Source organism: Podarcis filfolensis (genome assembly GCF_964270895.1).
Source record: "Podarcis filfolensis genome assembly, chromosome: 11".
Lineage (NCBI taxonomy): Eukaryota > Metazoa > Chordata > Lepidosauria > Squamata > Lacertidae > Podarcis > Podarcis filfolensis.
Window position 1 is genome coordinate 12,615,865 of NC_139613.1, and position 17,041 is coordinate 12,632,905.

Genomic DNA, 17,041 nt, shown 5'->3' on the forward strand with positions numbered 1-17,041 from the left:
GTTAGCACTCCTTTGCCTCCCTTGTCATCCAAGGGCCCAATAGCCGCCCTAACTGTTCTTCTGCTACTAATGAATTTGAACATTGTTGTTGGTTATCGTTATTGTTACTTTGACGTACTCCACAAATTCTTTTTTAAGAATCTCTTACTGTCTGTTATCATTCATTTTGCAGAAGCTCGAGTTCCTTTTTGTCCTTATTTGGACCAGTCTTCTTTTATTTTATTTGTGAAGGAAGCCTTCTTGCCTCTAATAGCTTCTTTGATTCTGCTGTTAGAGGATGATGCTGACATTCTCTTGACTCCGGTGGGACTTCTCCTGATCTGCTGTACACACTTCAGCTGAGCTTCTAACATTGTGTTTCAAAACAACTCCCAAGCGTTTTGGAGTGATTTGACCCTCTTGACTTTGCTTTTCATCTTGCGGCCAGATAAACAGCACGTACGCGAAGACCACATCACACAAATGCAGGCATACAAACATTATGCACTTACCACTTTGGTATCCATGCATGCATTACAATATTAAATCTGGTAGCAAAAAATGACTGAAATATTATTTTCCCCAGATGGATGGTAATCCTTCCTAGTCAATCTTCACTGGTCTGACTGAGGGCCCAGGGATCGTGAAAGGTAAGCCAAGAGTTTCAGCACAGCATTATGATCTCTCCCTTTCTCTCTCTTGGGGGGGGGGGGGAGAAATCTTTATTCAAAATTCATTGTTTACAGCACCAATATAAAGCGATGGAAGCACTGGCGAAACATGTAACCTCTGTTTATGACTGCAGAGAGCCGTCCATAATTGTGCAGCATACAACATCTCCCCACCTTTGGAGAGCCTTAAGGTAAAGGGACCCCTGACCATTAGGTCCAGTCGTGGGCGACTCTGGGGCTGCGGTGCTCATCTCGCTTTATTCGCCAAGGGAGCCGGCGTACAGCTTCCGGGTCATGTGGCCAGCATGACCAAGCCGCTTCTGGCGAACCAGAGCAGCGCACGGAAACGCCGTTTACCTTCTCACTGGAGTGGTACCTATTTATCTACTTGCACTTTGACATGCTTTCGAAATGCTAGTTGGGCAGGAGCAGGGACCGAGCAACAGGAGCTCACTGCATCGCTGGGATTCGAACTGACTACCTTCTGATTGGCAAGTCCTAGGCTCTGTGGCTTAACCCACAGTGCCACCCACGTCCCTTTTGGAGAGCCTTATACCTTTGCTATTGGACAGGTCACCAAAGGGTGAGACTCAAGCTCTGTCTTAAGAGAACAGCAGCTTGGGGATGCAATCAAATGTCATATCTGGTGCAGCACCTAGCAGTCAAGAAGAGGTTCCAGCAAACTAGCAAGCATGTTGCAAAGGCAACCACTACCTTTTCCCATTGTTCCTTAGCAGCCGATATCCAGTGGCATATATTCCACCTCTGACCCCGAAGGATCCATATATGCAGCATGGTTAACAGCCATTGACAGGTCTCTATGGATTTGTCTAATCCCCTTTCAAAGCCACCTAAGCCTATGTCCATTTGCCACAGTTCGCGGCAGCAAGTTTCATAAATCCAGTGCACAACGTGCGAATACAACATTTTGCCCTTCCTGAATCAACTGTCAGCTTCATATAGGATAAAAAAAAAAGCTGTAGGGTTGGAAATCCAGTTACTAAATAGATATATACAAGACAGGAAGCAGCCTTATCTGCTAAAGTAGCAACTGTGGCAAAGGGCTGAAATGCAGGGCTGTCAAAGCACTGCAGTTTGATGCAATCATTAAGGTTCCTTTCAACATACATGGCAGGGGAGGGGAGTGGATGGTTATTGTGCTGCCAGACTCTGCCCTGATTTGCTGGAGTTCCTTACTTAATAATTTCAAGGTTGGATTACTGTAGTGCAGTCCATGAGGGGCTTTCCTTGCACTTGATCCCAAAGCTGGCTGGTACAAAATGCTCCGCGGGCATCTGGTGGCTGAAAGATGCTGTTCCTAGCAACCTTGAAATTATTCTCCACCGTGAAGCATATGTGGCAATTTAAAATATTTTTCTTTTAATTGAACTGCTTTTCTACTTTCTGTTTGAGAGTTACCTTTCTGAGGGTAGGACTTGAACCCATGGCTTCAAGTAACAAGGAAGGAGATTCCGATTAAACATCAGGATGAACTTTCAACAGTGGAACAAACTCTCTCGGGAGGTTGTGGACTCTCCTTCCTTGGAGGTTTTTTTTAAGCAGAGGTTGATTAGGTTGATTAGCCATCTATCTTGGATGCTTTAGCTGAGATTCCTGTATTGCAAGGGGTTGGACTAGATGACCCTTGGGTTTCTTCATAGCTCTACTCAGTCTCCTCCTTTCCAGGGATGTTGTGGGAATTAAATGGGGGGGGGGGGAGAGAACCATCAACGCCACCTTGAGCTCCTTGGAGGAAAAGGTGGAATATGTGTATATATATATATATATATATATATATATATATATATATATATATATAATTTATATCCCGCCCTCCCCAGCTGAAGCCAGGCTCACAGCAACTAACAACAATAAAAGTAACACAGAATTCTAAAATCAATTCATTTTAAAATCAATTCAGAAGCAAATTAATGGAAACCATTGGGCTAGAGTTCTGTGAGGATTACAGAAGGAGGGGGTCAGACTGTGCCTTGGCCAAAAGCCTGGTGGAACAGCTCTGTCTTGCAGGCCCTGTGAAAAGATGTAAAGTCTCACAGGGCCCTAGTCTCTTGTGACAGAGCATTCCACCAGATCGGGGCCACAGCTGAAAAAGCCCTGGCTCTGGTTGAGGCCAGCCTAACCTCTCTGTGGCCCGGGACTTCCAAGATGCTTTTGTTTGAAGACCGTAAGGTCCTCCGTGGGACATACCAGGAGAGGCGGTCCCGTAGGTACAAGGGTCCTAGGCCGTATAGGGTTTTTAAAGGTTAAAACCAGCACCTTAAACCCAATCCTGTACTCCACTGGGAGCCAGTGCAGCTGGTATAGCACCGTGTGAATGTGATCCTGCGACGTGGCATTCTGCACCCTAATTATACGTTAGGGCTGAAACTTGATTGAAGACGTTTTCATCTATGGATGAATTGATGATAGTAGTTCTGAAGAAATGTTTCCTTTGTTTTTAGACAACCTGGTACCATCACACATGCAAAGAAGAGGCATTCTCCCCAAGCGATTGAAAGAGGGGGTGCCTCTTTTCAAATGGCGCGTGCCATCTAGATTTTAATGTATTTTTTAAAAAAGCATGCTGTCCAATTAATTAATTCAGATTTAACAGGCTTTTCATTAATTGAAAACTGCAGCCTGTCATAGCAGACCATTTCTCTGCATCACAGCCATCCATTCCTCTGCAAAAGTAGACAGATCCCGAGTTTAATGTCACTGTTCAATGCATGTTTAACAGGCTTCCAATTCCGTCTTGTAACAAGAATAAATTACCCATCAGTATCAAGGGAGGCAAACCCGCAGAGCAGGTTGCTTTGCAAGGCTTTGAGGAGTCCCGTGATCAATGGTTTATTTGGAAACAACTTAGGCCAGGAGAGACTACTGGAAACGGCAAAGTCCAAGATAAATGGCTCTGGCTGCAGAAGTTCAATGCACATTATTATAAAGCCACTAGATTCTATTCACTACGGTGTCTATGGGGCGACTTTTATGAAAAATCACCACGCAACAAGCATTATCTTCCCTGCTACCAAGAAGCCTTGAAAGGCTCGTCAGATTCGGACTCTGCTAGATGGATGTCTTCCTGTGGACTGGCTTTCCGCAATCAGTATTCCTCTCATTTTAGCTATCAACAAGCTTGATTGTAATTGGTGGAGACCCCAGGGCAGCATTTTGTAGGGGAACACAATACAATGTCGTGAATAGAGGGCAGGCATCAGGATAGGGCAATGAACAGCCTGCTCTGAACCTGTTCATCAGCCTATTTGGGGTGTGTGCTGCTTTCAGACGTGTTCGCTCCAAAGTCTACTCTGATCCAATTCCACACTGATCCACAATTAAAAAAAGAAAAAACCTGCAAAAGAATATACATTTAAGTACATGTTCCCAAATGTGTCATCTCTCAAAATAGCATTCTAACTATATTTTCTTTCAGCGTTGGAAAATGCATATTTTGAGCAATGTGTTGCAGCTTTCTGAAAAATGCAGCAATCGAAAGATAGCTCAGTTTTGAGCCATACATCAGCCCTGAAGGTGCAGATTAGAGCACTTCAGTTCAGAGTTCATGAGGGTCAAATTTGTCAAGCACACTGCTCCAACCATGACACCAGGGAGGGAGAAAATGGAGACCTCCAGACGCTGTTGGACTGCCACTCCCATCAGCCTCAGCTGGCATTGGCCAATGGCTAGGGGTGATGGGATCTGTAGTCCAGCAACATCTGGAGTGTAGGGATGATCGCGGAGTGAGGAGTGGGGTCCGGAGGGAGCAGACTCCCTACCCGCAGGCAGCCACAGTCTGCCTGCACGCGTGACCTTGGGGTGCGGGACCCCCCACACACACACAGACAAAGCCATGGCTGTCTGAACATCGTTGCCTCTGTCTAACCTTTTGCGGTCTCAGTAGTCTGCGGTGTCCTGTCTGTAACCTTTGTCTCTGAGACCTTTTGTCTCCTTCGTCATACACTGTGCAAGGGGGAAATGACGTGGTGGAAACAGGTGCCAAAATAACTTTGTACCACCCCACGATCTCGGGACCGGAAGATGTGTAAAGGTCACAGCCCAAAATGTATCTGCCTGGTTTGCATATTTGTCTCAATAAAAGGAGGCTCCACAGGGCTGGCCAGCAGCTTGCACGCAGCCCACCTGTGCGCAGCTCACCTGCATTATCAACTCCTACCTCATGTCCATCACTTCATGGAGGACCACAGGTTCCCCACATCTGATGCACAAAAGCAGCAAGCACCCCACTCCCACCAAGTCATGGCCTCCCCCCCCCCCAATACCACTAGTGACTTTTTCTCTCCTTGCGCTGACCAACTGCTACAACATTTGCGCAAACCATTTCATTTGAAAAGTGCTTTACAATCTTTATTAGGTTCATCCTCACAACAACCCTGTGAGGTAGGTCACTCATTCCCATTTCACAAATGGAGAACTGAGGCTGATCCGCACACACTCGACAGGTGTGTGCATTCATACTCGCATCACAGTGCTCATCCAGTTCCCGCTGAACGTAGGATAGTTGCCTCGGCTGGGGATGCCAAATCCCCATTTGGGCCCTTAAGAAGTGCAAATCAAAGTCAGTGACTTGAACCCGGGTGTCTTGGATACAGTCCACTCACTTAACGCCCTTATTTCTCTGCCCACCAATCCATCTGGCGATCTGGGCACGGGTGCCTATAATTTCCACTTAATTATAGCGCATCACAGTCTACAAATTTAGTTGCTCCGAATATAGTTATTTATTTCTCTTTTAGAGAAGGGGTGGCGATGGGTCAATTTACAGATGTTTCCACTCAACTCCGGTATATAAAAAAAAATCTTTTATACAATATATGTACAACACATGTCACAATAGACTTCTTTCTTTCTTTTTAAATCGGGAGCGAACATTCCGTTTGCCTGATCCATTGTTACCAGCACACATACATCCACACAAAAGGAAGAGCGAGAGAGAGAAGAAGGGGGGAAAACCCTAAATATTTAGTGCTAGTCATACAGTTCCAGATTGCAGCCTAGCGTTGAAAGCTCAGCTTTGAGTTTAGGGAACTGTCTGACGTAACAAAAAAATAAAAATAAAAAACAAGACTTTTGAAGTCATTAAGACACAAACTTTTAAAAAGTGGGTTTTCCTTTTTCTTTCTTGGTCTCTCTGTTTCCTCCCCCCCCCCCAAGATATATACATAAAAAAGAGCCAAAAAAAGGCATTGGTTTTTAATGCTATTAGAAAGCTATATAAATGTGCACAGGTCCTTTTCTTCTTTTCATAAAAGACCAATGGAAAACAAAACAAAAAAAAAGCGCCTTCAGCTTCCAGGAATTTCTTCTGGGGATAATTCTGTTTTAAGTACCTGTATGTAGAATGTAGGGAATGGGTATGAAACAGGTTTGAGAGAGAGAGGGAGGGAGGGAGGGAGGGAGGGAGGGAGGGAGGGAGGGGGAGATGGAGAGAGAAGAATGACAATGGTTAGACATCTTTTATTCTAATGGTGAAGATCTATACCACAGGTGCTCTAGAACAAAGTTTCCACATAATCAGAAGCCTCAAATTCCCTGTAGCAGTTTTATTGGTCCTGACAGATGCTACAGGTTCCCAGGAAGAGACATATTCTACTCTTCACTCAGGGCTGCTTACTCACAAGTACACTCAATATCCAACTACACTGCCACACTCAGTATCCAACTACCAGCCAGTAAGCCCCAGTACAGTCAATGGAGCTAACTTCTGGATAATATATAGAATTGAGCTGCCGGACACTCACCCTCCAACAACTACTTACAGCAAACAAAAAGTAGCGGGAGACATTGCAGCTTCCTTGTTCACCTCTGCTGCAAGAAATGAAGCACTGCCTGAGGTTGAGCAGATGGGATACACTAAGGACGTGTTGGAAGAGGGCCTCCACAGTGGGCTACAGGAACTATTAGAAGCTGCGACAGCTACTGTCACCTGGAGGCTTCTGACCACATGCTCTTGCTTGAACCAGCTATAAAACATAATGGCCAGTGATACCAGCTGATGGCATGGTTTGTGGAAAATACCCTTTTGTGCCACTGGGCTTCCTGGTGGGTCAAGATTGTCCTGTATGTTTCCCACTCATGCTATATACACACCACCATGTTGAGGTATTCAGTTATGGAGAAATCTTACTCGTTTTAAAAAAGAACAGGGGAGGGCAAGATGGCGACCACTGTATCTATTCAGAATGTAAAAAAGGTAAAGGTAAAGGGACCCCTGACCATCAGGTCCAGTCGTCGACAACTCTGGGGTTGCGGCGCTCATCTTGCTTTATTGGCCGAGGGAGCCGGTGTACAGCTTCCAGGTCATGACTAAGCCGCTTCTGGTGAACCAGAGCACCGCACGGAAATGCCGTTTACCTTCCCACCGGAGCGGTACCTATTTATCTACTTGCACTTTGACGTGCTTTTGAACTGCTAGGTTGGCAGGAGCAGGGACCGCGCAACAGGAGCTCAGCCTATCGCGGGGATTCGAACCACCGACCTTCTGATCAGCATGCCCTAGACTCTGTGGTTTAGACCACAGTGCCACCCGCATCCCATTCAGAATGTAGTTTAAATCAAACATTTAAGAAGAAGGGACTACCTTGAAGGCCTTGGGAAGCACACAGGGGGATAGGAAGCTGCCTTTCACCAACTCAACATTTGCTGCCCTAGCTGGAGGTGCCAGGAACTGAACCTTTTGCATGCAAACGCAGGGGCTCTGTTGCTGAAAATGGTCCTTGCCTGGCGCCTTTCATCAAGATCTATTCTGTCTCTTCACCTTTAGCCAATCAGTTTGGCAGGCCTGGAGAGGAGAGCCGGGCCACTTCTGTGCTCTGTGAAGCACTTCACAAATTGCAGGCTTTTCATGCTGAACAGCAAAGCAGCAATCACAGTAACTAAGGGAGACACTCCAACACGCGGCGTTGTCGCTCCACAAGGAACCCGTGGCTGTACCTGATGCTTTTGCCTCTTACGCTTCTTCGCCATCGTCCATCTCAACCTCGTCCAAGTCAGCTGTATCTGCAGCTCGCGACAAGATGTCTGCCATTAGCGCCTCCTCCAGCTTTTTCCGTACCTGCTGTACTCGCTCTTCTTGTTTCCTGTGGAATAACCCGGAGGGGAAAAACATCACTGAAATATTATCTCCGCAAATGGAAAGAGAAGTCAATCAGCAGGCCAGTGCTATCTCTATAAATCAGGGGTTGAAGGTGGGCAGGTGAAGAACCTGTGGCCCTCTGTTATCAAATTTAATCTCCACTCCTATAGTTCTTCCTTCCTCATCTTTGAACAACAACTTCGGGTCCAAACTAGGTTTTGTGTAGATTGCCACCCCCCTTTTCTTTTCCGTCCCTGATGCAATAAATTCTATTCCTAATTTCCCATTTTGTAAAACTCTTGTGTGATTACTGGAGACATGAGTCTCTTGTAGACATATAATATCCCATTTTTTTCTCCTTAACACATGTTCTATTTTGTTTCTTTTGAGATTTTTTTAAAATTTATTAATTTTCCACATTTATAACAAATATAACATATAAAAGACTCAAAACGAAACACATTACAATACTAGAAGAAAAAAGAAAGAAAAATAAAAAACACTTAATACTTCTAAAATCCAAATTAACTTTCATTGTTATCTGACTTCCTCTAATCCCCCCTAACTGAATTTCATTGTGACACTTTTGTAACAGTTCTCCAAGATCATCTTTCTAATGCAGTTAACTCCTACAATTTACTATCTTCATTTTTTGAGTTTACTATTCAACCCACTTACATTGCATGAGATACACTTTAGTGACATACAGATTTATTGTATTCACGTTACCTTACCACATTCAAGAAATAACTATAAAACAAACTTTTCCACTTTATTCCTGTCTTGTCTCTTCTAGCTCTTGAAGTCTCTCTCCACCTAGATCTTTCCAGTACTTCCTCCAGAAACTTCCTGCTTCTTCTACCGTCCTAAAGGTCTTCCTTCCTTCTTTATATGTGAAAGTGAATCCCCGGGGGAACCTGTAGCCCTCTCAAACTGCAAATCCCATCATCCCTGAGCATGGCCCATACTGGCCGAGGATGATGGGAGTTGGAGTCCAACAACATCTGGAGGGCCACAGGATCCCCAGCCCTGATCTAAAAGAATGCATTCCCAAAGAACCACAGAATTGTAGACTTGGAAGGGACCGTGAGGATCATCTAGTCCAACCCCCTGCAAGGCAGGAAAATTAGCAGACCTGCGGCTTGAACCCATGACTCTGAGATTGAATCTCAAACTCTATCAACTGAGCTACCTGGAGAGCCATAATTGACAAACTAGGGGGGGAACCATAATTGACAAATGAGATGCTCTAAACACTGCTTGTGTAGGTAATAATAATAATAATAATAATAATAATAATAATAATAGTAATTTGTATGCTGCCCTATACCCATAGATCTCAGGTTCTACCCGTAGATCAGGTGGATGGATACCTTTTACTGGGGATCAGGCAGATTTCATAAGAGAAGCCCAAATTCACATCCATTTAAAGTACAAATATTCAAGTCAATGAGAAGAGTTTCCACATCAAGAAAAACACCTGCTGTGGCCAATGTGAAAACTCTCTGCATACAGTATTTTTTGCTACAAATTAAAATCCATGCTCCCCACTGAGGCAAATTATGTGATTCTTTTAATGAAACTCTTCATAGGTGGCTTAATAGGGACCCACCACTAATCTCATCAACATTCACTGAATTTCACTTATGAACTCTGATACAGCAGTTGAGAAGAAAGAATTTCAGCTAAACTAAGCCAAATACATATACCAGTTTGGAGGTCATTGACTTTAAGACTAAAAAGAAAGCCTATCCACCATCTTTTTTTTCCTGGAAGAAGAATTAACATAAATGCGGAACTATTGAATTCAGGAAGAATAAGTCACTGGGGGAATGCTGAAAGCCAGCACTGAATGTGATGTCAGGGTGGAAAAATCTCTTGGGATTCTCTGCCACACTTCCATTGTTGAGAGCGATGAAAAGCTAGCAGCTACAAAGACCTGTATGGCTTTAATAAATCTAGATGGAGAAGCTGAACGCAAATCCCCAAAACTTTTCCAAATGTACTTTTCCTTACTATGCACCAGAGTTTTTCTTATTTTAAAGGAATGAGCGCAATGAACACTGGATATCTGAAAGGAGCAGAAAGCTCCCATCTTCAAGCATTCTTCTGCAACATCTCGCAATCCCACAAGCCATGTTTGAAAAGCAGGATGTTCAAAGCAAACTCAAAATTGATTATTCTAGCTGCCTTCAGACAAGGATGAGGAACCTGTAACCTTCTAGGTGTTGCTAGATTATAGTTCTAGTCATGCTGGTTGGAGCTGGCAGTAAATGGAGTCCAACAACATTTAAAGGTAAAGGTAAAGGGACCCCTGAACATTAGGTCCAGTCGTGACCGACTCTGGGGTTGCGGCGGTCATCTCGCTTTATTGGCCGAGGGAGCCGGCGTACAGCTTCCGGGTCATGTGGCCAGCATGACTAAGCTGCTTCTGGCGAACCAGAGCAGCGCATGGAAACGCCGTTTACCTTCCCGCCGGAGCGGTACCTCTTTATCTACTTGCACTTTGATGTGCTTTCGAACTGCTAGGTTGGCAGGAGCAGGGACCGAGCAACAGGAGCTCACCCCGTCATGGGGATTCGAACCACCGACCTTCTGATTGGCAAGTCCTAGGCTCTGTGGTTTAACCCACAGCACCACCCGCGTCCCCAACAACATTTAGAGGGCCCCAGATTCCCCACTCCTAACTCAAATAATTAAAACAAGCAAACCAGGTTTTTAAACCCAGCTCACTAAAAACTATTGGCAGAGCCCCTGCTGGCCAAAAACATGGTCTTTTAAAATATCAAGGGTTTTTTTGTTTTTGTTTTTTAAAAAAGGACAGTGATTTGGCTTTAGTGCAAATAAAGCCCTGGGATGATGTGACTGAGTCTCAAATTTTAGTTCCTGCCCTGTCCTTCTGAGCTCTAAAATTCTATGTTTCTAATATCTTTAAAGCCGCTGCCCTTATGTCACGGATAAGAAGCGATCGCACTTTCTTTGTTTATTTTGAAACTCTTGGATCAAGCTGACGCGGAGACTGCAGATGTGCCTCGTAAAAAGCATCTCACTAAATAATAAAGATGCTTTATGCTGCTGTTTACAGATCTTTTACTTTATCTTTCCATTCAGTACATCGCGCTGGGTCAGGCTTTAGTAGTGTTGGGGGGCAATAATGTCAAGGCTGATGAATGAGATTTATTTTTGAGCAACACACAGGCGATGTAAGGATAACTCTGCAAAAGCACAGGTCGGGGAGCTCAAAAGAGGCGCCCTGCGCATGCAGAAGAGCTGTGGAGGGGGGATATGTCCCAGATTCCAGAGCCGAGGCTGATTTAAAAGGTGCAAGACAGAGAACGTGTCACCAAATCATCCACCGGCATTTAGAGAGCGAGATTAAAGCAAATGAATGGAAGGCACTAACGTATGTGTATTTGCACAAGGAATCTTGTGGCCTAGATGCAAATCACAATTGAGGATCACTTTGGGGAGAGTGGGAAGTTGGCAGTGAAAAGCAATGTATATGAAAAGCTTATGCAATGCATATGGGAGCCTGGAATTACTTTTCTATGTACTGTGGTACCTCCGGTTGTGGACAGGATCTGTTCCTGAGCTCCGGTCGGATCCCGAGGTTTCCTCAACAGGAGGGACCGCTTCTGCGCATGCGGTGGTACAGCGCTTCTGCGCATGCGTGTGCAGCAGAAACCCAGAAATATATTTCCGGGTTTGCCACTTATGTATCCCAAAATTTACATAAGCGGAGGGATATGTAAGCAGAGGTATGACTGTATAAGACTAAAGGTAAAGGTAAAGGGATCGCTGACCATTAGGTCCAGTCGTGACTGACTCTGGGGTTGCGGCGCTCATCTCGCTTTCTTGGCTGAGGGAGCCAGCATACAGCTTTCAGGTCATGTGGCCAGCATGACTAAGCCGCTTCTGGTGAACCAGAGAAGCGCACGGAAATGCCGTTTACCTTCCCACCAAAGCAGTGCCTATTTATCTACTTGCACTTTGACATGCTTTCGAACTGTTAGGTTGGCAGGAGCAGGGACCGAGCAACGGGAGCTCACCCCGTCGTGGGGATTCGAACCGCCGACCTTATGATCGGCAAGTCCTAGGCTCTGTGGTTTAACCCACAGCACCACCTGTGTCACTGTATAAGACTAGCTTAGTTTAAAAATTACGTTTAAAACTGGGGGGCATCTGGGTAGTGCATTGGGGGGGATGTGTGATTGGTTGTTGCTGTGAGCCAGAGATTCTCAGTGACTATTGGGTGTGTTATTTGTTGCTGCAGCAAGGGCTTGTGTTGATTGGCTGTCGCTGTGTCAATCAGGCAGGCAATAGTAGTGTAGCTCTAGTGTGTGAGCGATTTTCGGCAATCCCCTCTTTAAAAAGCTCAACAACTCTGGGCAATTTCCCCCCATTTTCTTAATTTGGAGTCCCCCAAAATAGGGAGCGTCTTATACATGGGTGTGTCTTATACACAGAAAAATACGGGTATTCCTCTGCTTGACAGGACCTTCCCCAGATCTATGGCAGAAATGGCTTTTCTGCTACCTGTGCCCTTTTCAAAAACTGGGTGCTCCAGGGATCAAACCTGAGACCCCTTGCATGCAAAGCTCATGCTCTACCACTGAGCTGGGGTCCCTTGCCTTTTGCACATACGAGAGGACCTCTGCAGCCAAAGGCTTGGCAGGTTTTCCATATCAATATGTCAGTGCCAGCCAAGTGCATCTCTCAGCCAGGCTGCCCTCTGCTTGTTCCACTGCCCACTTTTATTTCCCCTTTCACCCCTTTTCCTGTAGCCTCCTCCATTTCCCCTGCTTTTGGTTTCTTGCAGTTTCTTACTTTTCCAATCTTAAGTTCAGTTCTCCACATTTCCACATTGGTTTGCAATTTAAAAGAAACAAAAACGTGAAAATCTGTCAGCATTTTAGTACAAATTTCTCTCAATCTATACATTCTTGTTTGGCAGTTTTGCCTTAATATACCCAAAGTAATCCCTCCCACCCCAATGCAGCGCATTTTTGTACAATCTTTTCACTAATATATGTAGCTTATGAACACTTTACCCTGGTGTATGCTATTTTGCATGCATTTCTTGGCCGGTGAACTGCACTGCAAAATTCAAAGAAGTGTGAATTCTGGTGGACACCTGTGTTTTGGTTCTCGTATTGCTTCAGAAAGTTTGAATTAGGTAGTTTTGTCTTTTGAATGCAAACTGAATCAAAATTCTCCGCCACCCTACCTGGGACTTTCTGCATGCAAAGAAGATGCTTTAACACTGAACCACGGTCTTTCCCATGTTTGGATGAGGAGTGTTTGGATATCAGCATCATAATACAGTCATACCTCGGGTTGAATGTGCTTCAGGTTGAGCGCTTTCGGATTGTGCTCCGCGGCAACCTGGAAGTAACTGAGCGCGTTACTTCCGGGTTTTGCCGCTCGCGCATGCACAGACGCTCAAAATGACATTGTGTGCATGCGCAGAAGCGGCAAAACGCAACCCGCGCATGCGCAGACACGCCGTCGTGTCTTACGTTCCATTCAGGATGTGAACGGGGCTCCGGAACGGATCCCATTCGTATCCCGAGGTACCACTGTATTGACGAAGCACATGAATCTGTCAAAGGAGAATGGGAACATTTCCTTTGGGGAAAATATCACAAAATATTTCCCTGTTATTATATCTTGCGCTTACACAGCTCAACCCTGTCCTGCATATATATCACCAGAGAGGGACTCAGCAGTCACAAAAACCCAAAACGACTTGCACTTAGGCGGCTACCTTTAAGTGAAAACGCATCATCACAAGTTAAGTAGGAACTGCAGGCCTGAAGCAAATGACTTTCCCATTAAAACTTTCAGCTTGATTTCCTATGCTAATTTGCAGAGAAGGCACTCTGGAAACAAAAGTCCCTGAATATGCAACTGAATCAAAGGTAGCCCGTGCAAACATAATATTATTATTATTTTTTAATGCAAGTGTGACGTGGAGGAAAAGGAAAGAAGGAACAAGAGATATGACTTTTCAAAGCAAACGAACCTTGGAAACACTATTTTCCTGACAGATCAGGATTCCATTGCTATTAGAGAACTGTGATTCAATATTGCCCTCTGCCGGAGGCAGCCTGGGATTTCAACCGCTAAAACAAAACAAAAAACACCCCAAAATCCTTTGGAACATTTCTTTTTATGTGTTAGCCGTCTCCTGCTGGCGGCAGAAATAATAAGAGGGGGGAACCCATGCTGTGTTAACTTTTTATGCCTCCATTACATCGTTCGGGACACAGTGAAGCCGAAAAAACGCTTAGTCCCAAACTTTAAGAAGATGGTAGAGACTATTGAACAAAACTAATTTTCAAAGGGAGAAATAAAGGAGTAGGGGAGGGATTTGCAGCATCAAGGATCTGCGTTCATCTCTGAGCTTCCAGGACTGCTCAAAATTCACCAAACTCTTCTAGCCTATTTGGTTAAAATCTCTGTGAGCAAAGTCTACTAAAGCAAAAGGTTGCATGAGCAATTTTGCGAAATTGTTGTACGTTAGGACTGGCCAGGATAGCTCAGTGGTAGAGCATGAGACACTTAAGCCCCACTTTGGGCAAAAACACTCCTGCATTACAGGGATTGGCATAATTGACCCTTGCACTCCCTTCCGATTCTACAATTCTATTATTCAAACACAAGCACAGGTCATATACAGTGGTACCTTGCTTCTCGAACGCCTTGGTACTCAAACGCCTTGGTTCCCAAAACCTGGAAGTAAGTGTTCCAGTTTTCGAACATTTTTCAGAAGCTGAACATCTGATGTGGCTGTCAGCTATTGTTTCTGGGGCGACTGCACCAATCAGAAGCTATGCCTTGGTTTTCAAACATTTCAGAAGTTAAATAGACCTCCGGAATAGATTAAACTTGGCCCTTTTGTTTTTGCTATTTGTTTTGCATTTTTGTTTTTGAGGCTTTTTCGGTTAATTTGTTTTTGTGACTGTGTGGAACCCAGTTAGCTACTGATTGATTGACTGTGTGACTGCGGAAATGGATAAAAGCCCCCCCACCCCTCCAAACAATGACTATCATCAGTGCAGGTAAGAAAAAAAAATTAATTTTAATTCTTATCATCTACAATACTGTCTTATTTTATAGTACAGTACATTGATTATTTCTTTCATTTTATGGATCAATGGTCTCGTTAGATAGTAAAATTCAGGTTAAATTGCTGTTTTAGGGGCTGTTTTTCAAAGTCTGGAATGGATTAATCCGTTTTGCATTACTTTCTATGGGAAAGCGCACCTTGGTTTTGGAACGCTTTGGTTTTGGAACGGATTAAGTTTGAGAACCAAGGGACCACTGCAGTAAAAGTGGGCCCAGGCTGTATCACTTCATACTGCAGGGAAGGAGGGGACTGGATTTCTCAAAAATCCCCTGTATTTTAAAAAATAATTCCGGCACAAAAAAAGGAAGCACTTCAGGAGAAAGCCTGGTGTAATTCCTCCTCATTTTCCAAGAGCTGAAAGGAGAATTTCCAGTGCTGGCAGTCTGCCATGGAGAACGACAGCTTTCTCATGGCCACCCATCTTAACAACCTATGAAGCGGACCTGCAGGAAGAGTCTATGGCGCTTAGCTCCTGCTGGATCATGCCAAAGGCCCAACTAGTCCAGCATCGTAGAATCATAGAATTGTAGAGTTGGAAGGGACCCGATGGTCATCTAGTCCAACCCCCTGCAATGAAGGAATCTCAGCTAAAGCATCCATGGCAGATGGCCATCCAACCTCTGCTTAAAAACCTCCTAAGAAGGAGAGTCCACCACCTCCCAAGGGAATTCGTTCCACTGCCGAACAGCTCTTACTGTCAGAAAGTTCTTCCTGATGCTTAGCTGGAATCTCCTTTCTTGAAGCCATTGGTTCGAATCCTACCTTCTGGAGCTGGAGAAGGCAATGCTCTCTCAATGGCCAACCAGATGCCTTCAAGCAAGACCTGAGCAAAACCACACTCTGCTCTTTGCTGGCAGGATTATACAGGTGTAGCAAGTCCAAGGAACAACTTCAGTCCAAACCATTTAAGGCTTTAAAGGTTAAAAAAAAAGAACTTTAAATTGGGCCCAGAAACTCACTGTCAGCCGGTGAAGCTGCTACAGCAGTGATATCATCAACATTGACTGCCTCTGATGGCCGCATTTTGGACCATTTGACATTATTGAACTATCTTCCACATAATAGCTGCATTTCAATCCACATACGGGAGGTGAGGAGCAAGTCAAGTTACATGGGAATTTGGAAATACAGAGGTTCCTTAAGCATCCTTAGCCAAGAGACGGTGTGCCCCACAGTGCTTTTACCTCGCCCATTTATCTGTTTGCAGCTAGATGGGGCAGGTGGCCTCATTTGATAGTTATTGAAAGCTTTTATCTCAGTATTTTTAAGGGGGTGGAAAGGAGCCATGCAATTTGGATAACCCACCCCGGTGATACAGAAAGATTTGGAAATGGGCCACTGTGAGGCTCAAAAGCAACATGTAAATAGAGCATTAAAAAGAAAGGCATGTGGCAGCCGTAATCGAGTCTGACTCCACAGTGCAAACGTTTATAGTGGTACCTCGGGTTAAGTACTTAATTCGTTCCGGAGGTCTGTTCTTAACCTGAAACTGTTCTTAACCTGAAGCACCACTTTAGCTAATGGGGCCTCCCGCTGCCGCCTCGCGATTTCTGTTCTCATCCTGAATCAAAGTTCTTAACCCGAGGAAATATTTCTGGGTTAGCGGAGTCTGTAACCTGAAGCGTCTGTAACCTGAAGCATCTTTAACCTGAGGTACCACTGTATTGGGAAAGTGCCCACTCTCATATTTCACCCAGCACAGGCCAAACATGGCCCCATTTGATTTACTTCCTTGTTTATGAACTGGCACGGCCATGGGCTGCTGTGTCAGCAGAAATACACAAAGCTCTGCGAACGCTGCATTGCTGCTGAGGTGGCAGAAGCTTCAAACACGCCCTTCAAAACCTGGGCTCTAACAGGACGGGAAAGAGAAAGGGCACACCTTTTCTTAAGTCACAAAGCACAAAGAGCAGCCTCATGAAACAAAGTTATCTCAGCAACCTGCTTTCAGGTGCAACATTCTAAGCATCAACAGGAAAGAGTCTCAATGGGCAGAAAGGATGCAGGAATCTGGGGGAAGTGAGGGCAGTCGAGGATGCAGGGTTCAGCCCCGACACAGCAGGTGTGATGATCCTGACCTTGCTTTGCAGGGGGGACAGAAATCTCCCGTTGGGGAGGGAGGTTTATTATTTATTTTATAGGGGTCATCTGGAAAAGCACCAG

The 17,041-nt window shown here is 44.8% G+C and overlaps 1 protein-coding gene across 1 annotated transcript in view; it reads right to left on the reverse strand.

Moving 5' to 3' along the window:
• Nucleotides 1–4,991: 4,991 nt before the first annotated feature.
• Nucleotides 4,992–17,041, reverse strand: part of MBD2 (methyl-CpG binding domain protein 2) — a 56,894-nt gene continuing 44,844 nt past the window's right edge. Inside the window, exons 6-7 of the mRNA XM_083575904.1 lie at nt 7,605–7,750; nt 4,992–6,001 (exon numbers count right to left, since the gene is read on the reverse strand). Of these exons, the coding sequence (XP_083432030.1) occupies nt 7,621–7,750 (130 nt within the window). The 3' untranslated portion in view covers nt 4,992–6,001; nt 7,605–7,620. The remainder of the gene's footprint in view (nt 6,002–7,604; nt 7,751–17,041) is intronic.